General features: G+C 41.8%; 1 protein-coding gene and 1 long non-coding RNA gene across 2 annotated transcripts; one reads left to right on the forward strand and one right to left on the reverse strand.

The window, feature by feature from the left end:
- Positions 1-1,198: 1,198 nt before the first annotated feature.
- Positions 1,199-5,422, reverse strand: LOC123956814. Its single transcript, XR_006821640.1, has 3 exons — positions 5,106-5,422; positions 4,442-4,660; positions 1,199-1,423 (listed from the first exon to the last, which is right to left on the reverse strand). It is a non-coding gene; the product is annotated as an uncharacterized LOC123956814 (long non-coding RNA).
- Positions 5,423-7,408: 1,986 nt separating this feature from the next.
- nucks1a (nuclear casein kinase and cyclin-dependent kinase substrate 1a) lies at positions 7,409-19,505 on the forward strand. Its single transcript, XM_046028502.1, has 5 exons — positions 7,409-7,709; positions 10,951-11,000; positions 11,338-11,428; positions 18,777-18,823; positions 18,921-19,505. The coding sequence occupies exons 1-5, from the start codon at positions 7,693-7,695 to the stop codon at positions 19,079-19,081; spliced, it is 366 nt and encodes a 121-aa protein (XP_045884458.1). The 5' UTR covers positions 7,409-7,692; the 3' UTR covers positions 19,082-19,505.
- Positions 19,506-22,037: the final 2,532 nt, after the last annotated feature.

Raw genomic sequence — 22,037 nt, forward strand, 5'->3', positions numbered from 1 at the left:
AGGCTGCATGCAAGGTGCCAACTGCTCATCAGAAACTAATGCATTCACACACACTCACACACCGACAGCACGGCCACCTGGAGCAATTTGGGGTTCAGTAACTTACCCAACGACACTTCAACATGCAGACTGGAGATCAAACCACCACCCTTCTGATTAGTGGACGACCTGCAGTCCCCCCTTTTTAAGCCACTAACTAAGAGAGGCCCCCAAGAGCCACACATTTATAACAGTGTTTAGATCAAATAAATGACGTTACTGTTCTCACTCATAGAATCAAAATATAAAAAATTATAATTTCAATGAGCCAAAGATACAGACGTTTTACTGAGACACACATACGCAGCTTTTTAATGTTCACTATAACTTTAACTTTGCATCTAAAATCTAAAATCTGAAGCTGTGGTGGAGCATCAAATGTGAATTAATTTTGTTACATTTCACCAGCTGGTTTAGTGAGCTGAAGAAAAATCAGTGGTGACTGCAGCCATGGTCAGTACATTTACTCTATTACATTTATTCATTTATCTGACGCTTTTATCCAAAAGCAACTTACAATTGCTATTTATGTCAGAGGACGCACACCTCTGGAGCAACTAGGGGTTAAGTGTCTTGCTCAGGGACACAATGGTGGATGTGTTACAGTGGGGGATTGAACCTGGGTATCTCACACCAAAGCCTGGCATCTTATCCACTGCCCCATCACCACCACCCTACTATTATCATTATTATTATTACTATTAATAATAATAACGGTTATGAGGTATTTGTACTTTACTTGAATATTTTAAGTTAAAATGAGCTCCACTATGAAAATGCTTCCGTACTTTTACTAAAGTAAAATATTGCATGCAGTACTTGATTTTTACAGTGTTGCACTAATAGTTGTATTTAAGTAAAATATCCGAGGACCACTGCCAATACCGGTCTCAATTAGGCAAAGGTTGTAAATAAGGCACGATGGAGGTACCCTTGTATGTTATTTCAAAAACACTGGTTACTTTCATGGTTGGATATTATTCGTTCAGAAGAAAGTGGCAGCCAGATAACATGGGACGGAGGCAGAAAATCTTGGACTTTGGTGTGAAATGGCAGGAACTTTTTTTATTTGTGTGCAGTGAAACTATTATCCACAAACCTTCCTCTGAACAGGTTTCACTGGAACTTCTTTCTGCCAGAGATGAAATCCCAGTGAAAACAGTGACAGCATGCTTGTGGGTAATTTGGGTGAACTCATCCTTTAAATCATGATGGCTGATGGTTTGTTTGTGTGCATGTAGCACTATCTCTGCACATGCACGTGTTTTACATAAATCAGAGTTAAGAATTAAGTTAAGCAGCACAGGCTCCTCTCCATCTATCTCTCTCACACTCCCTGTATTTCATGCTCCACTTATCCATAGTGTTGCCTGCAGCTACTCATCTGAGAACAGAGCAGAGAAAATGAGGGAATCAACTCCAAAGTGGAGGAGGATGATGTGTAAGAACAATCACTGTGCCAGGAGGCATGATAAGCCTTTGAATAGGGGGTTCATTTATGGAAGTTCTTAACCCTGTTGCTTTTTCTGTTTCTCTCTCAGAGCATCAGTGGGTTGTTTGCAGACTGTCAAACAATGAGTTCACCAACTGAGGGTGTCACAGCCAGGTCAAGAGACATTTTAATCAAACATTCACACACACACAGGCGGTGGTACTGAGTCAAACATTTGGCCAGCAGGCATCCACCAGTAGTGGCTGACCAGAATTAGCAATGTGCTCTGTGCTGGCAAGCAGCAATGTAATGATTCTGCGGGGCAAATTCAGTCCTGCACTGCCCTCTTTAGGAGGAATGGTGAAGAGAAGAAGACTTGTGTCTGGGTCCTAGGATCTCATTAGTATCATTAGTCAGTTATCTCTGACACAATATTTCATAACTGTGACAGTGGAAGAAACAGTCCGGGGCCAGATCAACCTAATAGTGGGCCCAAGCAACATTGATGTAAGTCTACAGAAGAGCCTTCCACAGTGTCAGAGCCACCACAAATACAACAATAAATGTGTCTGACATAAACTGCCTACCCCAGCTTTAATATTACTAACTAGTTCATTATTATAACATCCTTGAACAACTGTATTACAAATTCTTGGACTGTAATGTGTGTTTATAATTTTAAGTAATGTTTGAGTAGGAGTCTGCCATACTTGCTGAGAATCTAAATGGATGATATGGAGCCCACTAATTTAGGGTGGAAGATGGTTATGTTGCCTAAATAATAAATCATAAATAATCAAATTGAACACTATGGAAGGTTTTTGGAGCGATATGGTAGACATTGCTGTCCCCCTCCAGTGGTGGAAGAAGTAGTCAGATCCTTTACTTAAATAAAAGTACCAATTCAAACATGTTAAGTACTCCATTACACTTACATAAAAAGTATCAACTGTACTGGTTATGCAGAAAAATGTGCATGTGACTGTTATCATGAGATAATTAGACTGCTAATACTGATGCAACAAATTGTAAGTAACATTTTACTGTTGTTGCTAGTCAAGATGGAGCTAGTGTTAACTACACTGAACAAAATTATAAAGGCAACACTTTTGTTTTTGCCCCCATTCATCATGAGCTGAACTCAAAGATCTAAGACTTTCATATGTACACAAAAGGCCTATTTCTCTCAAATGTTGTTCACAAATCTGTCAAAATCTGGGTTAGTGGGCACTTCGCTTTTGCAGAGATAATCCATCCACCTCACAGGTGTGGCATATCAAGATGCTGATCAGACAGCATGGGGATTGCACAGGTGTGCCTTAGGCTGGCCACAATAAAAGGCCACTCAAAATGTGCAGTTTCACTGTATTGGGAGTGGGGGGGGGGGAGTCTGGAGAGGTCTGGAAACCAGTCAGTATCTGGTGTGACCACCATTTGCTTCGCTTAAAGTTGATGGAGTTGTTGATTGTGGCCTGTGGAATGTTGGTTCAATTCACAGGCAACAGCGCTAGTGGACAATCTTGCAGTCAGCATGCCAATTTATTGTGGCCAGCCTAAGGCACACCTGTGCAATACCGCTGCTATCTGATCAGCATCTTGATATGCCAAACCTGTGAGGTGGATGGATTATCTCGGCAATGGAGAAGTGCTCACTAATACAGATTTTGGCAGATTTGTGATTTGTGAGAGAAATAGGCCTTTTGTGTACATAGGGAAAGTCTTAAGCTGATAATACACAGAGCAACTTTTAGAGCAATCGTGCAGGGCAACGTTGCCAACAATGGTAATGAGTAAAGATTACTACCGTAATCCCCTTCCCCCACCACTCTGCCCCCCGCCCCACACCGCCGCTATCTGTTCAAAACATATAGCAAGATTGCCCAGCAACATTGCTCAAAAAGCTGTCCCGTGTATCATCAGCTTTAGATCTTTGAGTTCAGCTCATGATGAATGTGTTGCATTCAGTGTACTTTATACTCTTAGGTAGTTTTATCCATTGGTTCCCAACATAGGGGTTGGGCCCCTATAAAGAGTCACAACATGATTTTTAGTTTTGTAAGACAGGGAGCTACTGGTTTAACTTTTAACAAGGCATTTTATTCTATAATCTGATCACGTGTTTTTTATGTAATATATGTATATGAATATAAATATATATGAATCTGAAAAGTAGCTTGTAACAACAGCTGTCAGATAAATGTAGTGGAGTAGAACAATATTTCCCTCTGAAATGTGGAGTAGACGTATAAAGCTGATGATACACCGAGCAACTTTTAGAGCAATGGTGCTGGGCAATGTTGCCGTCAATGGTAATGAGTAAAGATTACCACCGTAATCCCCTTCCCCCACCACTCCGCCACCTGTCCCACCCCGTGTATCATCTGCTTAATGGAGCATAAATGTAAATACTCTAGCAAGTACAGCAAAATTGTACTGTTAGTACAGTAACATACTCCTCTTCACCACTGTCACCCACCATCATCAAAACATCAAATGTGAAAGAATGCTGTTTATTCCACTATGAGAATCTATGCCAAGGATCACTGGGGCAATAAAGTATGTTGCTTTCCCCTTCATTTGTCACCTATTTTTACATAAAACCTCTCAAAAACTAAAACTTGCTCTGTGTTAGATGAAAAACATGTACTGAACCTTTCCATTGTTCTCTGGGTGAAACTCCCAACTCTACTGTAGGCTACTTGAGCATCTAAATGATGGTGTAATTGCAGGCATTTCGCCTTGCTGCATTGCAGTTTACCATACAAGCCACAAGGTGGCAGTGCTACACAGGTGAGGAAATGGTGTGGTGCTCTGCAAACTGATCGTGTCTGGCTACAATGCAATATTTTATCAGCATTAATCAAAATGTTTACACCTCAAGAGTTGGGTGGGAGATGGGGATTTGAGTGAATAAAACAAATCATATCTTGCAATCTGAGGTTTTAGCTAAAGGTCAGTACTGTTCCCTACCTGCCGGACAGCGATGCTGCACTGCATTAGTCATCAACCCCAGAGGTGGGAAATAAAGATGTCTCTGAGATGCAAGGACATTTCTATTGTTGCAGGGTGAAAAATGCAGAGGCCGGACTGAAGAATGATCCAGAGGAAATTGAAGCCACAGAGAGAGAGGCGAGAGGCACTTCCCTGGTTTCCATGGCAACATACCTGCTCCTAATTCCAGCATCATCCCTGAACACAGAGACAGACGTCTGTCTGATGTGGAAGAAGCAAGAGAGCCAGAGACAAGATGTACATTTTAACAGTTCCCCAAATTCTGAGCAATATCTCATATTGTGATCAGGATTCAGCAGCCTGTTTTTCAAAATGCAACTTTCCATCAGACCAACACTGACACAAAGACACACACAGCATGATGGGAATAACGCACATTCCAGACAAGCCCTCAGCGCAGCCTACAATTTGACAGAACCTACCACGAGTGGGTGGACCTGAAATTCGCTGAGCCAAAAAAACAAAGGATACTTCCACCCAGACTCTCACAAAAGATCGTTGTGGTATAACTATATTTTTGTAACAATTTAGATTTTATATTTAGATTTTATTATATATAGTGACCTTTAAATACTCAGTTTGTCACAACGGTCAAAGTATTCAACTGTAACTGATAATTTACCTTGTGGGACACTTTCCTTTCCTTTTGTTTGTAGAAGGTTTAATAGAGAGTTCAACACTTCTGTACACTGAACAAACATAAATGAGTCACACGAAATCTATCAAAATAATAATTGTTTCAAATAATAATTCCCAATAGGTCACCACGTTGCTTAAAAGCTATAGGTACATCTGCTTCAAGATGTGTTGAAAAGGTGAGGATTTTTCAAATTTCATTTCATTTGTCAAACATTGGCTTAAAACAGGCAATAAGTATTAAATTCCATCTGATTAGCTGTTTTCAACCAAAAAGGACGGCAGCCAGCAAAAAATCTGCCATCAGGTGCTCTAAACATGAAACATCTTCAACCAATGTAAGTAGAGATAGAAAGACTTTGGTACGCAAAATGTTCCTGTCATGTTGCCAAGCAACTAAAGGATGCCAAGGTGAAATTTAGTTTAAAAGCAAACACAGTAGCACAGGCATTTTTACAATGTTTTTCGCAGAGGAAACAAGGCTAATCTACAGCCTGACAGACAGTCCTGCAGGGCTGTAACACCCATTAGACACCTGACAACATGCAAATGTCAAGTTTGAGGGTCTGATGGTAGAGCCAGAAGGAAGGCCATGTTGTTGTTGATCAAATTAAAAGTGTTATTCTTTGTATGGCAGCCATTTCAGAACACCTCAGAATGTTAGCTCAGCTCGCTATTAGACTTATCAGACTTGCATAATTTCTCCACATATATCTTAAATATATAAATATATATAAATTCTGATCTTCTGTACAATTGGCTCTGAAACATTTGCAATGTGACCACTTTTTGGTCAGCTTCTGCAGTTTCTGAATAGCATGGAGACTTTAGTCTGTGTGTCTGTGTGTCTCGTCAATCAGAGGTACACAACAGGATGCATTTACCAATTCAACATTGGATTAGGCTCTTGCTATGTTGATTAAGGGACTTAATGAATGAGCTAAGACAGTCTATGATTCTGAGCAATGGAAGCTCAGGAAGCATGTGTACTAATTTGTGCAAGCCATGCACTGCTCCTCCTGCTCGCATGTAAGATTTAGCATGCTATCATGCTAAAAGCTAGTGCATTTAAAGCCTTCATTACCTCGCCCATCAGTAGGGTATCTACTCCATGTATCAGAAAAAAGAAAACTTTGACACAGTAGAAATTTCATCTGGATACTGGATGTTTTCCACCAGCAGCTTAATGGATATGTTTGTAGAGAATGTTAGAGAAGTTGAAAGCCCACAAACAAATGTAACGAAAACCACAGGTGTCAGGTCATTCATCTGTAACATGATTGTTTAAAAAAGAGAGAGAAATTAATATTTGACATTTATTCATGTTCAGATGTATGATTTTAATCACAGCGGTCACAGAGGTAATGGCCTAATATAGAATGTTTACTTTTGTATTTGTATTGTATTGTATTGTATTTTAGTCCTGGAGGCTAACTATAGGAATACTTTCACACACTGAATAACGAACACACCCTTACTGCATTAACAAAAAATCCAGGTGGTCACCATTTCAAAAAGCAGGTGCTGTGCAATACCACATAAAGTTATTATACAAACTCCAGTTTGCCCTTTCATACCAAAGTGGGGCAGTGCCAAACCAGTATTAAACCTGGGTCAGGAGCAGGGTCACAAAGCCAGGCCTGAATATACATGCTCAGACCAACTGAAACAGCTCAGGGTTATCCCAGACCAGTGTATAGGTCTAGGTCTAAGGGTAAGGGGGCAGCTACTGTGCGTAATGACAGAGGGAATTTAGCATTGTGGAATGTAGTTAAAGATTTTGATTACAAAGATTAAAAAATAAATCTCTCACTTAAAGAAAGAGTATAGAGCAAGTGTAATGTTCCAGGCTCTGCAGCTGTGGGTGCTACTACCTGCAGCTCCTGCTGCAGCAGTCTGTCAGGTGAAACACAAGAAGGCTAGTCTCAGTATCAGCAATAGCACAGTGAATCAGATTCCTGAAAAACATTAAATCCTGTGTCATTATATATAACTGATGTTGGTGCACGTTATAAGCTATAACTGCATTGTTGCTTTATGGTCTTTTGGGAGCCACACTGAATTCAATGTTTGCATCCAACCTGAGGGCCTCTTTTTGTTTTCTTAACAGCGCTCATTCAACCGAGCTTGCTAACGGGGGCGGGGAACTATGAGCTAAAAGTGTTGTAACTAGCAGCTAATGTAGCCAATACAAAGGAAAGTCGTCGTTCAAATCAGCCAATAGGTGCAGCGGAGAGCAGCGCTTCTCCTCTCAGGGACCCGGGGGGGCGGTGCTTGTCGTCGAGGACCCACCCCTAGAGGCCGGGGGGTTTGGTTGCACACAGGCTGCAGTTTCAGTTTGTTTTATTCACCATTTTGAGTAGCTGAAGGTAAAAAAAATAAGAATATCTGCGTGTAGAGGACAGGTCGCTGCCCTACTTTTATTTTCACGCGCTAGCTCGGACGGTGGAGTCGTGCGTCAGCCTCGCTCCCCTCGGTGTTTTGCAGAGCGGGAATCTATATTTCCTTTTTTCCCCTGTGCTTTTCAGTCTCCCCCTTTCTTACATCCTTAACCTCTACAGTATTCCTGCAAAATGTCAAGACCAGTGAGGTAGGTGTGCTAAATCTGTCCTCTGCTCTCCGCGAGTTAATAACGACGCCGTACTGGCAGGCATCGCAAATTTCATGCACGCTTCGACCACGCTGTGTTTTATGAGCTGGGAATGTGTTTATTTCATGAAAAAATAATGGGAATGTGTGCGCTTGTGTGTGCGCGTGTGTGTATATGTGTGTGCACCCTCGTTTCTAACATGGATCCCAGCGGTGTGGACCGCTCGCCATGTCGTGTGTATCGTGCTTTCTGCGGCTCCATGATGGGCATTGTTGGCTGCTTTGTAGACCAGGCGGGACATGAGGCGGTGGGATTTGGCCAGCTACGCCGTAAGGCTCAGTTAGGCCAGGCCCGATAACATTTTCCCTCCCTGACTGAGAATGAGAATATGGCTACCCATTCATCCAGGGGAGGCTCCAGCACGCTAACACCCCCCGCCACAGCGAGAACCCGAGCGGAGGAGGTGGTGTTCGGTCTCGGGACCGCGCACGGTACCGCTGGGCATGTCGGAGCTGGGAGTTGGTCCCTGTATGTCGCGTTTCATTGCGTTTAAAACATTAGAGCCGTTTCGTTACTCAACAAAAAGTCGTCGTCATTGGGAAACGAGCAAGGAGCGTTTTACATTTTCAGCGCTGGCATAAATGAACGCTGATGTCAGAGGAAGGCGGAGAACTACAGAAGTCACCCCCCCCCCGGTAGCTCCCCCGGTGACTAACGTGTCTCCGGGCCCTGCGCACGCGAAACGGTCTTTAACGCGATTACAAGTCATGCGATCAGATCTGCCATGAAGTTGATCTGAGATCTCGCGTTTTCTCTGCATGTGCGTGGATCGTTTCAGTGGAAATGAGTTTCTATTATTTGGACTGAGAAACGTCTTTAGGGGCGGTACGAAAGGGGAGGAGGGTTCATTTAAAAAGTTATTGATATATTTATTTGGACCTCAATTTGATTTAGAAAAACAAGTGAGGCCTTCTTAAATACTTGAGGTAGATGTTTATTGACTCATTTGTATTGTTGTTAGGCTAACACCGCAGGCCCACCTCACCTGGGGTCAGGGAGATCTGTGTGCTGGTTCAGAGGCTGCATGTGGCTGCAGCTCCCTCAGTATTCATAATTATTCTTTCAGGACCAGAATACTTCACCAGCAGCAGTGTTAGAAGTCATGTTTTTTTAATTTTCATGCCTAGTGTGATGGTTATAAAAGCACAGCCAGCCTCCCTGATGCAGCAGAATAAAGACATTTTCTCTTATATTTACATTCACTGTGCACATTGAGTGAATCAGTAAACTGCACAAGAGTGGACTCTGGATGGTCTCCATGAACATAAAATAAACTTTAAAAAAGACACACCACTGTATAAAAAGCCTGATTGCTCACATGTGTTTTGGTCCGCACTTGCAGTCCGGTCCAGTCATTCAGCTCAGTTAGGGCCAGTGCTGTGCTGATGGAGAGGGCCCTGGCAAAAAAAAGTTGATCCTGGCTCAACTTGCCACAATGCAATGCTACGCCATCATGCAACACACTGCCTATGCAAGTCATCATTCCTGGCAGGTTACTTTGTAACATGAAAGGTGTAATTCTGCTGTTTACCTTGCGGTCGCTGAGACAGACGATAAAATGTCTGACAAAAACATATCGCAAATACACTGTTAGCTAATCTGCTTTAAATCTGTCAGATGTTGTGCTGCTGCAGCAGTGCCCAATATTTTCTCCCTCAATTATTTTGTCCAGTTAATGTCAGAAAGCAGTAACAAATGGCCACTGACGTTTGCCTCAGCCCAAAACAACGTCCTCAAGTGTCTTGTGTTGTCAGAACAACAGTTCAGGGCTTTCAGGTTACTGTCATGCAAAGAAAAGCATCATGTCCCCTCAATTAAGAAGCTGGAACAGAAGATGTTTGGGGGAAAAACAATTATTCATTTATCAAAAAGTTGCCAACAAATTTTCTGTTGGTCGACTGAACTTTGTTGCTTTAATGAACTGCGATTGCGACTTGAACACGTTTTGATGTAATAGTACGAAGCACCATGCCATTGGTCAGCAAGGCTACCTGTGTTGTATATTGAGCCCCACATCATGAACTGTATCGTCAGATTCACACCTCTTCCCTTCCTCAGTCTGGTGACTCACTGGAACGGAGCCGCTGGGTAAAATAGTATCTTGCTCTCTGATATGATGACGTGAGGAGAGCTTGGCGGGCGTGTTACTGGCTCTGTGTGTGGTTGTAATCTCAAGTGCTTGTAAAAGTTTCTGGCGCTGTTACCCTTCCACCTCCCCTCCCACCAGACATTGCTGCAGCCTTGTTGGGATCTGTAGTTTTCCAGGCCGTGTTCACAGATGATCTATGGTTTCAGAGTGATTACTATACCAGGTTCCTGTGTCAAATGGTCGACTTTGTTCATTTTTAGAGCCAAAATACATCTTCAGTCTGTTTTTATTTATTTTAGTATAATTACGTATTTTAATGTGTGTTTATGCTGCATGTAAAGCGCTTACGCATACGTAGGATAAGGGGTGATTTGTTTCTATGGTTTTAATCTGGACCAATGCAGCTTGTAGATGTTTGTTACCTGAACTGTCACCCGAGGCTTCCCTCATACACTTTGCCAGATTAACCCAGGAAACTGTAGAAGGAAAAACAAGTGTCCAGTTCTCAAACCAAATGATACAGTCCGGACACAGCTGACTTGTTGTTGCCTGTTGAGTTGCTGGACATGATATATAATCTGGCGGCTGTGGCTCAGGAGGTAGAGCAGGTTGCCCACTAATCAAAAGATCGGCGGGTCAATCCCTGGCTCTTCCAGGCTCCATGTCAAAGTCCAGGTAGCTCTCACGCTTAGTGTTCACGAAGAGCTGGTCATTTTCCACGTCAGTTACATCACTTAAATCATAAAGATAGTCCTCATCACTTCTCCTCTTACCAAACCAGACTTCCTAACCCCGTTTGTCACTTTGTCCATGTCAAAGTGTCCTTGTGCAAGATACTGAACCCCGAATTTCCCCCCATCGGTGTATGATGTGTGTGAATGTTAGGTTCTCTTTGAGTACTTGGGCTCATGGGTGAATGTGATTGTGTAACAGCACTTTGAGTGGTCAGAAGACTAGAACGGCTAAATACGGAGAATTCACATATAATAGCTTTGTTGCTCACGGCACCCGTGAACATGTCTAATATCAGCTGTGGGCAGTAACTTTGTCCTATGTAATCCTATCTGATGCAGTGTGTGTACTTCTTCACAGGAACAGGAAAGTGGTGAACTACTCGCAATTCAACGAGTCTGACGACGCAGGTAAGAGGCTGTTTCATACTGGTATAATTATTTTGGAGCAGATAGATTATACCAGAGGATTCTGCCACTAGTTAGTCTTAACACCTTAACAACTGGAGAGTTTAAACAACTCAACTTGCATTTGTTTTAATATTAAAGAATATCAGGCTGGTTTATAGACTTTTTAGTCCTGCTAGCAAGAGGACTGCTCTGGAGATGTGTCCTCACTGATGTTTTCACGCATGCGTCATAAAGGACCTCTGAATATCACCACTGATTGAGAAGAGAGTGTGACTAGGACTGTGATCATTCTGTGTATGTGGATGCTTGTAAACTAATATCTTGTCCTTCTCTGTAGATGAGGAGTATGGTGACAATAAGCCTAAGAAGGTGCGCGCAGCCCCTCGTGAGCCCAAGCACAAGCGCTCAAAGAACTCACAGGATGAGAGGTGAGGCTTCGTGTAGGGTATTGGGACTAAACCGCTTTTATGCTGTGATGTTTTTGATAAACTGGTTGATTAAAATGGTTCTCATCCTGAATTCATGACATGATTTAGATGTTTCACTGACATAACTCAGCCCTGTGCCATATACACTCTAACCACTTCAACACATCGATACAGAGAGAGGAGTAGCATTTGGGTGAAATTTACCCAGCAGGTGCAGATGGACACAGTCAGCACTACAGTTTAGAGCCCCGCTGATTTATTGTTTTGCAGATATTATCGGCCAATATAAACTACTTGCATCTAAATCTGCATCTGTGTTTATAACGGCTCATATATGACTATTAAAAAAATAAACAGTTACATTCTTCCCTCATGTCATGAGTGTTGCATAGTTTGCCCACCAGAGGGTGCTCTGCAATTTCCCTGTAAACAACACTGCAGCACCACTGAACAAAAACATCAGCTGACCGGAGTCTACCTGAGCTACGGTGAGTAGCTCCAGGTAGCTCTCACGCTTAGTGTTCACGAAGAGCTGGTCATTTTCCACGTCAGTTACATCACTTAAATCATAAAGATAGCCCTCATCACTTCTCCTCTTACCAAACCAGACTTCCTAACCCCGTTTGTCACTGCCAGCTCACAGCAGTGCGGTGGAGGCTACGCTGTTGACAGACGTGATTGTAGATTTATTTCTGAAACCGCTCTTGTGAATGGTCCTCTCATTTCTCTCTAATTCATTACTTGTAAATATTCTTTAACATCACTTACAGCAGCTAATGCTGCCTGTTGCTAAATTAGCCATAAAGCTGGCTAATGCCATGTTTATCGGTGGAGGAGTGCTAACTTCAATAAGAGGTTAAACTATATTGTTTAACATATTCTAAATGTCTGCAAGCCGTTTGTCTCTCGTTGCAGTCGGTACGTCGGTAATGAGAGCGGACATGTAAATAAACATGAGCTGAACAAGTATCCAACACGGCTTCCAGCCAAACAAAGTTATCTAGCTTTTCTTTTGAATGTGCAATGTTAGTGTGAAATCTCAAAGTTGCAGGTCCTCTTTGTAGACAGTCATGTAGTATTAGATTAATTCAACAGCAGCGTTTCCTCTGTCACTGTTTCATAGACGACATGTTTTACTGCTGGTAAGGGGATAAACTAATGTGTTATATTGCGATTTTTAAAAACAAGTTGACAGAAGCCGTGTCAAGCAGCACAGAGCAGATGAAACGGGCAGGAAGACGGGCACAGAACAGCATAGAGAATCCGGTCAATTTTCAAAATATAACACCCTGTGCTGACTGCTGATTGTATATCAACAATAAACACAGTTAAAACAGACCCACAAATGAACAACTTAACTATGTAGCCTACTTAACCATGGTAGAAGCACGAAAATCAAGGACAACCGAACAGATCAACAAAATCTGAACAAGTCCGCAAAATCAGGCAGGCAAAACGCTCTTATTCTGAAATGCCCACCAGAGGGAGCTCTGCAGCTCCCCTGTTAACAAGACTGCCTCACCACAAAAAGCACAAAAGAAAACAATCAGCTGACCGGAGTACCAGCACATGTAGAAACAGAGTGTGTGTTACCTGTGAGTTGGTCATTTGTCACTAGGGCTGTACATACGATTAATTTTCAAATCGATTAATCTGACGACTAATTTTATGTATTCAAAAGAAAAACATGTTGCCTATTACTCGATTAACATACCAGTTTATCCAAAACATGGCTAATCAATAAATCAATATTTTATTCAATCATCCTGATGAAGCACATTTAGAATGTCCATAATAGCATATCTTAAAATAAATCAACAATAACAGACATTAACTAGGCTACTTTACTTAAAACTTTAAATGGTTCTGACATGGATTTATTTCAGTATTGAGTAATGCAGTATGATAATCAAATGTCTTTCTGCATCAGTGTGGGGCAAAGAAAGCAACCGAAACTGGTGCAGACAGTCACAGGTTGTCTGTAATGTTGGTTTCCGTTAAATAAACAGAAAATATGAAACGGCCGAACGTTAGATGACACGCAGTGTAATGTTACGTTACCATGACAGCAGCGTGGCAGAAATTACTTTTAACATGAAGGCGATGAAGAAATGCATTTTACCGGACTACGTGTCCTTGTGCTGATAATGTGCTGTGCATGTGTGGAGACTGAAAGTAAACAGGATTTGTGATGCTGCCGTCTACACAAAGAGCAGCAGTTGTGCTGCAGTGAAGCTATTTCCAATTGACAGCTCATGGAGCAGCATCTTGTTGAGGTCTGTCTAAAATACTCCTTTAACTTTAGACGGTCGGTCTTGTAGGTGCAGCTTGTCCGGGGGAATCCCTGCTAACACCGGATGCAGCTACGCGTCGACGCACTTAAAGCGAGTTAACGAATTGACGTAATCGATTACGTCGACGAATCACACCAGCCCTATTTGTCACATTAATTACATGACTTAAATTATTATAACAGCCCCCATCACTTCTCCTCTCCTGAAAACATTCATCCCTTGCTAACCATCCCATTTTTCACTGCCCTCTCCCGGCTTCCTCAAGGTCAGTGGCAGTTCTAGTGAACAGTCGTATCACTTCTCCCTAGTTCATCACTAAATATTCTCTAACATAACTTACAGCAGGTAACTTTACCCATTGCTAAATTAGTCACAAAGCTAATGTCGTGTTTATCAGTGGAGGAGCGCTAACATCGTAATGAGCAGTTAAACTATAGTGTTTAACTTGTTTTTTAATATATCAGCGAGCCGATTGTCTGTCTTTACAATCAGTGTGTCAGAAATGTTTACTCCAGCGCAGACATGTAAATAAACATAAGATGAACAAGAATCTAACACGGCTTCATGCCAAACAAAGTTATCAAGCTCCTCTTTCAAATGTGAAACACTGTATAGTTGCAAGTCCTTGTTGTAGACAGTCGTAGTATTAAATGCACTCAAGAGCAGGTCCTTGTATCGTAGACGGCATGTTTTAGACAGATGGTGGTTGAGAAGTGGGTTCTCATAGCTTTGGTTAGAATTTAAGAGTGCTGGTAAAGAGATAAACTAGATGTGAATATGCTACATTGAAAGTAGTTATGTCAACAGATTATGTGTAAGGTAAAATACACATGCTTATTCTCTTTCTCACTGTTTACAGATGGCTGAAAAAGTTGCACCTTCTAGCAGCAAATATTTATTGATGATCAATTGTTTGTTACGTGTGCAATATGACAAACATTTATATCCCGATATAGAACATTTTTGTAAATTCAATAAAACATGAGTTCTGTTACTGAGTTAATTTCCAACATTAACTCATGATATTTCTCTGCATCCTATAGGTGGGGTAACATATGCAATTCTGGAGAAATCCAATATCATGACAAATGCCATGATATAGAGTGAAGGCCACAGCAAGTAATGTAACTTATGTTAGCTAAGTTGTGGCTTAGCAAACTTTTGCTAGCTTGCATGGTCTGATTCCTCCTGTTCAGATTTATCTAGTCATGAGTAAGCTTCACTCTCCCATGTTTGTGTGTCCTGAATAGGGATGGGGATTGTTAATTAGGGGTCCAAGCCCGAGTGGGCTGGGGAACCGTGAAGGCAAGGCATCACGGTTCCCAGTACCAGCGGAGCTGGGAACCCTATTGTATTCGCTTGGATTTTTATTATTATTCTTCCGCCGCTAATTCCGACACGAAACTCATAGGGTAGGTCCAAACCACTGCACGTACCTCAAGGCGCAAAAATCCACACACTTCTACCTCTAGGGGGCGCTATAAGCAGGGTCAACGCGTTTGGGCTTGGAACTCCCGCCTACGAAGGTGCATATCAAAAACCTTATATCCACGCGTTCGGTGGATCGAGCTGAATCTCGTGGTATAGGCCACGCCCATTTCCGCCTAAACTTTTTTTTCTCACAAAATCAAAAACTCAAACCTTTTTTAATTAACCCCTCCGAAGTCGCAAGTCCGATGGGCACCAAACTTGGCACAGACCATCTCTGGACCAATCTGATAAGTTAGTAGAGGAAATTTTGATCCGACTAAAAATATTGCTATAAGCTAACCAATGTTTGGGAAAAAGGCTAAAAACAGGAAGTGAGGTCATATCTTAGGTTTGGAATGGCTGGCTGACACCAAATTTGGAGCAATAATGTGGGATGCCACCCCGAGGGCCTGTGCAAAATTTGGTGCAACTAGCCTCAACGTGGCGCTATTTAAGCCAAAAAAAAATTGTTCCTCTATAACCAAGTCACATTGACATGAAACTTGAGCCGAATTGTTCAGCATGGTCCCCTTACTACAGGCACCAAAGTTGACCCAAATATGCCCATAGGTGGCGCTGTTATTGCAGATTAAAGTCATCCAAAAAAAATCCCATTCACTTACATACATTTTATATCTCCATAACTACAAGTCCGGATGACACCAAATTTGGGTCAATTGTTTCCCATGGGGCCCTGATCACACTCAGATACCGTGGGAAAAGCCCATTCGTTTCAATGGGATTTTGAACCAAAGGACAGTTTGCCTCATAACTACCCGGGCGGCTGGCGCTGGTGGCTTGGACCCTGCTTACAACTGCTTGCAGTTCTAGTTTTTATTGATATTTATACCCTTATTGAGACTGCTTAACGATCTGATTCTTTGATACGTTACTATTATTTAGTGATGGTTATTTGGTAAGACCAGACCCAACGGGCATGAGGTAGGCCTGCACGGTATGAGAAAAATATTCAATGTGCGATAACGTTATATATTGAGATGACACATCACTTGCAATAAACATATATTGAAGTGTACATATTTACTGGTTGTTTTTAATTTTATATTTTAAATACAGCTAAATGTTGTTTCTAGAGCAGCAACATTAATGTTTACAACCGCTAAGTAACTCAATAACTTTATCTGACATCACAAGTAGTGAGTGACGTTTAGAAAGAATAATATCAGCCTGTATCAGTCCCTCCTCCTCTCTCGATTGCTGTAGGTAACGTTACCAGGTAGAAGGAGGAGTGGCTGGTTTGTCTCAGCCAGCAGCTGAGTTTTTAAGACTACAGACCAGTCTGTGTTCCAGACAGATGCTTTCTATCTAGCTTGTTTTTAACATTTGGCTAATGCCAAGCTAGCGTTAGCTGTGCTTGTATAAAACATACAGGATGAGATACTGAGGACAGAGATGATTAAATTAACCATTTCTACATGTTTAACGTTACCTTACAGACAGGTTGATTGATAAAGTATTCTCTTTTTACCTGCGAAGTTTTTATTGCACGTACTTAGTACGCTCAATAACTACCCTCACCGTATTTCACTGCAGCCGCGCAGCCTCTCGCTCTGGTGTGGGTGGGTGGGTGGGTGGGGGAGGGAGCAGGCAGAGACTGCAGCCTGAGGATTTTCTTATCCATTGCATTTTAAATTAAATCAGATTTGACACTCAAGACATAACGTTATATCATAGGATCTGCAAGTCTCGATAGCGGTATCGATAAGCTCAAACCTTATTAGAAGAAGAGAAATTTTGGAACCAGGTCTCGATCCCCATCCCTAATCCTGAATGAAAATGTCTTTTCCGAAACACCGGCATAATTGGAAGAACGGACTGCGGTGAAGTTTGTTTTAAGTTGGATGGATGTTCGATAGACGTCGAATGTTGAACGTAAAACTAGATTCACTGCGGTGCAAAGAGTATCCCCTCGCGGAAATATTACGGTAAAGTGTGGAATTTGTGACACAACAAAAGAAAGGATAGAGCATAATTGTTGACAACTGACGTTTCTCTATAGTCAAACGATAGATATCGTCATATCGCACAGCCCTAATGTTAAATTGTTGAGACTGTAATCTATTTTATTAACACAATCCATTTAGGAAAATGTATTATAGCACACATACTGAACAGCTTTTAATATCGGCCTGTTCTAAGTGTAGTTTATACAGGAAAAGGTCTACAATCCCAATCATTTTCAAAATCAAAATATCAGCTAATAAATCGGCTTTTTCACTTTTATCTGTCCCCAAGTACCCAAATCGGTTGGGCTCTAGTCAGCACTAAGACCAGGATATAGTAGTGCAGGGTAGATAGAGACTTTGATATTTCAGGATTTTAAAATCCAATATGCAGATATATCCCTAACATTTCTTATGTTGAGACATACCAAAATACCATGACATAATGCAGTATAAAAAGTAACTTCATCGAACAAAAGTGCAGCAAAAAATATTAAAGTTTTGATAAATAAATGTCAAATGTATAAAACTACAGAAAACATTTTTAAAATAAATAGAGTACTGCTACTAATGAACATTAAATTAAATGGTGTATGTATTGTGGGGGCCAGCGAAGCAAACTATAAAAAATACCAAAAGAGTACTACTACTACTACTACTAAAAATAATAACTATACAAAATATCGTCTCTCATGTCAGAGGAGCTGCAGAGCGTCCTCTTGTGGGCAAACTATGCATCACTCATGACATGAGGGAAGAATCCAACTCTTTCCTTTTCAATAGTGATATCGGCTGTTATAAATGCAGATATATCTGCAAAATGATAAATCAGTGGGGCTCTAGTGCATGGGGTTTAGGCGTGCATAGAAGCAAGCCTTTATGGGGTGGAGAGACGGGGAATAGGTAGTTGAGGCAGCAGTGTATGCTGTGGTGGTGTGTGGGTCAGAGCAGGGCTGGTGAGCTGGAAGGGTGTAGAGGGAAGGAAGCGGTGGGGGAAGGAGCAGAGCTACAATCCATTCATCATGGTACAGCATGTGTACTACCTCTCTGAAGTCTTTTTCCGTGGACACGTGTCTCCACTACAGCCACAATAAACAGTCTATGGAGAGCTGCACTGCTGTGCGACAGGACTGCCCCATGACATCTCCTCCACTTAGCTGTGTCCTCAGCAGCAGAACCTGTGTATCTGTGACCAGAGTGAAATCCTGTTTACTGGTCACTTTCAGTATCGGAGCTGTGTGAACTGCCTTTCCTGCTGCTTCACAATAAATGCTTTCACTGGCGAAGCAGCAGAATGCTTTTATTGTGAAGAAGTCATAGGAAGTGCAATGTGTTTGTCACCAGGTTAGTGGAGCTTCTTTAGTGGTACTAATCTTCAATTAGCAGGTCTCATTGACCAGATGTGAACACATTCTGTGCGGGTCACTTTTAAATATTGCAGGGAGGAATAGTAGAACCAGTGAACTGAAGCAGATTGCAGCTTCCGGCTACTTCTCGGCGCCCAACCCTCTCAGGCTTGTTTGTTGAAATGCAGATTAAAATCTGTGCCTTGATCGTGGTCTCCCTGGGTACCCTTACTCTAGTTGCTAAGACATTGTTTTTCCCTAATCTTTGTTCCAGTGAGGAGTCTGATGACAAGCTCTCAAAATCCAAAAATGATTCAGCAGGTAAGTCAGTCTTTTGTTTGAGATAAGGCAGAGTTTAATTAGCAGAGACTAACACTGGCGGGCCAGCTCACTAACATCCCCTATATTGCTGCTGCAGATGACTTCGGCAGTGACGATGAAGACAATGACTTTGGAGAGGAGGAGGACGAAGACGGAGGAAGTGACTATGAAGAAAAAAAAGGGAAAAAGGCAAAGAAAGCCAAGGTGGAGAAGCCCAGCAAGAGGGCGCCGAAGAGAAAACGGGCTGCAGGTACATAGTTTCTTCTTCTACATACTGTCCCAGTCACATTTGAACAGTGTGCATACGTTCTACTTTAAGTCTACAGTACAGTGTGGTAATATGAAGTGTTGAATGTGTACAGTGAATGCTGGTTGTTGTGTCCATTTAGTTTAAAACACGCTATGTGGCATGTTATGTTGTCATACATGCACAGAGATGTTTGTAGGAGTCCATTAAGTCCAGTACCAGTGCATGAGTCGCACTGGGCTGAAGCATTTGACTTTAAATTGTTTGTAAAAACATTATTTTACATTTAGTGTTGTACTTAAATTGCTAACATTTAAAGTGACGATCTTTATTGAAATGGCTACATAGTCGTCCACTTATGTTTAATAATGACAAATGACCAATGTGTTTTATGCATATGTTGCTTTATGAAGTAATTAAACATGATTACACCAAGTCTGTCTGTCAGTATCTGACGCTCATGATACTGTTTACAGAGCTTTAGCTGCTATTGGCTTCATAGACTGCTAGTCACAAAAACGTAGTATGAAGCTTGCCTGCTGCACACTAGAGGATTTTCAAATCTTAGGTGATTTTTAAAATGTGGGATACCTCAGACAGAATGAACCGCTGTTTAATACTTAAATAAGAACACACACCAGACGTTTCAGTTCAGATGTAGGACCACACGCTTGGCGTTTACACTAAACGGTTTCAGAGTGGCGGTTCTGGGGACTTAGGGTCTCATAGAATCTCGCATGATCAAACATTTTATAGCTCATGCAGATACACAACACGCTGCGAATCGGAAATATCAAACATGTTAAATTTACGATTCCAAATCATGGTGCCTCTGATCCAGTCAGTGCCCTTAAGATTATGTCTGGTAAGCCCTCACACATCATTGGGCCAATAATCTGTTCCGACCAGCCTCGGATCAAGAACTCTCCGCGTTTGTTGCGACGGCGAATCCAGGGCTCGAGACAAATGTCGTCCTGGGGACGATAGAAAATGTGTGTGGGACGAAGAGAAATATTCTGTAGGACGAAAGGGATTGTGATTATGTTATAAATTAGTCTCATAATATTACGATTTTTTTCTGGACATATAAGAGAGCAAAGATATGTGAGATTGTGAATGTGTAGAAAGTTATGAACATGTGCAGAAAAGCTGCTGAAACAAAGTCCAGGAGTTTATAACTGAATTGAAATTAAATAATTTATCGAGGTAAAAAGGTGCCCCAACAGATTTTTTTACGAATCTTTTTGTTTGAATTAAGCAAAATAAATCTTATTTATTTTATCAATTTATAATCATTTATTATGTCACTAACAACTATAGAGGATAATAAAGTAAAGAAACAACATTTTGATTTTGGGACACTATACGTTTTTCAGGACGGTTCCGGGACAGAGGTCAAAAATGTTAGTCTGGAGCCTTGGGCGAATCGCACCAAAATCAGCCCAGTTATTCTTTTAGTGCGCAGCCAGCATCAGTGTCTCAGAGGGAGCTGTGTGAAGTCTGATAAATGCCCTCTATTTATGTCACTTGAGTCAGCGTCAGTTTAAGACTAAAAGTTTTTAAAAATGAAATAGAAAGCAGTGAACTCACGCATACGAGCAGCCTTCTTACGGATTCCATTTGTCAGTTTGTCCGCTGGTGGTGCTGGTTCTGTGCAGCCACACGATATATTCACTGGTTTTCCAGGTTGTTTTGATAGGCCAGCCTGTGCTACTATCCAAAGTAATAATGAGAGGAAGTTTTGATATTGATCTTTTAGTGAATATCTAAAATGACTTGAGCCCGGAGGTGGACGGGCAGTACTGCTCTCCCACATCCCCAGTTGATTTTCCTCATGCATTCCCCAGAAGTGCTGTTCTGCTTTGATTTATGACTCCAAGGAGTACAAGGTTTGATTGATAGGCCTGATCAATCAATCATCTGCTGAGCAGAGTCTGAAAGATGTTGATCGCATCTCATCCCTTGTGATTGTTCTAGTGATTAGATGATGTTCTGAACAATATCCTGATTAAATACACATCTAAGATTTTCATTTCCTGTTGTTGGGCTTGACTGATTGGCCGAGTCCTTGGCCAATCCTTTTTCTGTGGCTTTTTAAATCACTAAGATAACTGCCTTCATGTTTCTGCCTCATCAGCATTCAGATAATAAACAGGCACAAGGTGTGCAGTATGAGGCTGCAGTGCTTCACTGTGTCTTTATTAAGTGTGATACTTCTGTGTTGAATCAACAGCGTAGCCTTACGTGCACCTCCTCAAAAATGTAACCACACGTCGGGGCAACGTGGACTGTAAGAGCTGTGATTGCTTGATTGGGTAGCATCGCAATGCCTCCGAGCCGACAGGAAGTGCCCAGTGATTTTGAAGTCACATTTACTAGCAGCCAAACCAGCAGCTGTAACACGGTGGATCAATATACACTGCTCAGAAAAATAAAGGGAACACTAAAATAACACATCCTAGATCTGAATGAATGAAATAATCTCATTAAATACACCTTTCTTTACATAGTTGAATGTGCTGACAACAAAATCACACCAAAAATATCAATGGAAATCAAATTTATCAACCCATGGAGGTCTGGATTTGGAGTCACTCTCAAAATCAAAGTTGAAAACCACACTACAGGCCGATCCAACTGTGATGTAATGTCCTTAAAACAAGTCAAAATGAGGCTCAGTAGTGTGTGTGGCCTCCACGTGCCTGTATGACCTCCCTACAACGCCTGGGCGTGCTCCTGATGAGGTGGCGGATGGTCTCCTGAGGGACCTCCTCCCAGACCTGGACTAAAGCATCCGCCAACTCATGGACAGTCTGTGGTGCAACGTGGCGTTGGTGGATGGAGCGAGACATGATGTCCCAGATGTGCTCAATTGGATTCAGGTCTGGGGAACGGGCGGGCCAGTCCATAGCATCAATGCGTTCCTCTTGCAGGAACTGCTGACACACTCCAGCCACATGAGGTCTA

This window comes from Micropterus dolomieu, linkage group LG18 (genome assembly GCF_021292245.1).
Source record: "Micropterus dolomieu isolate WLL.071019.BEF.003 ecotype Adirondacks linkage group LG18, ASM2129224v1, whole genome shotgun sequence".
In the NCBI taxonomy this organism is placed as follows: domain Eukaryota; kingdom Metazoa; phylum Chordata; class Actinopteri; order Centrarchiformes; family Centrarchidae; genus Micropterus; species Micropterus dolomieu.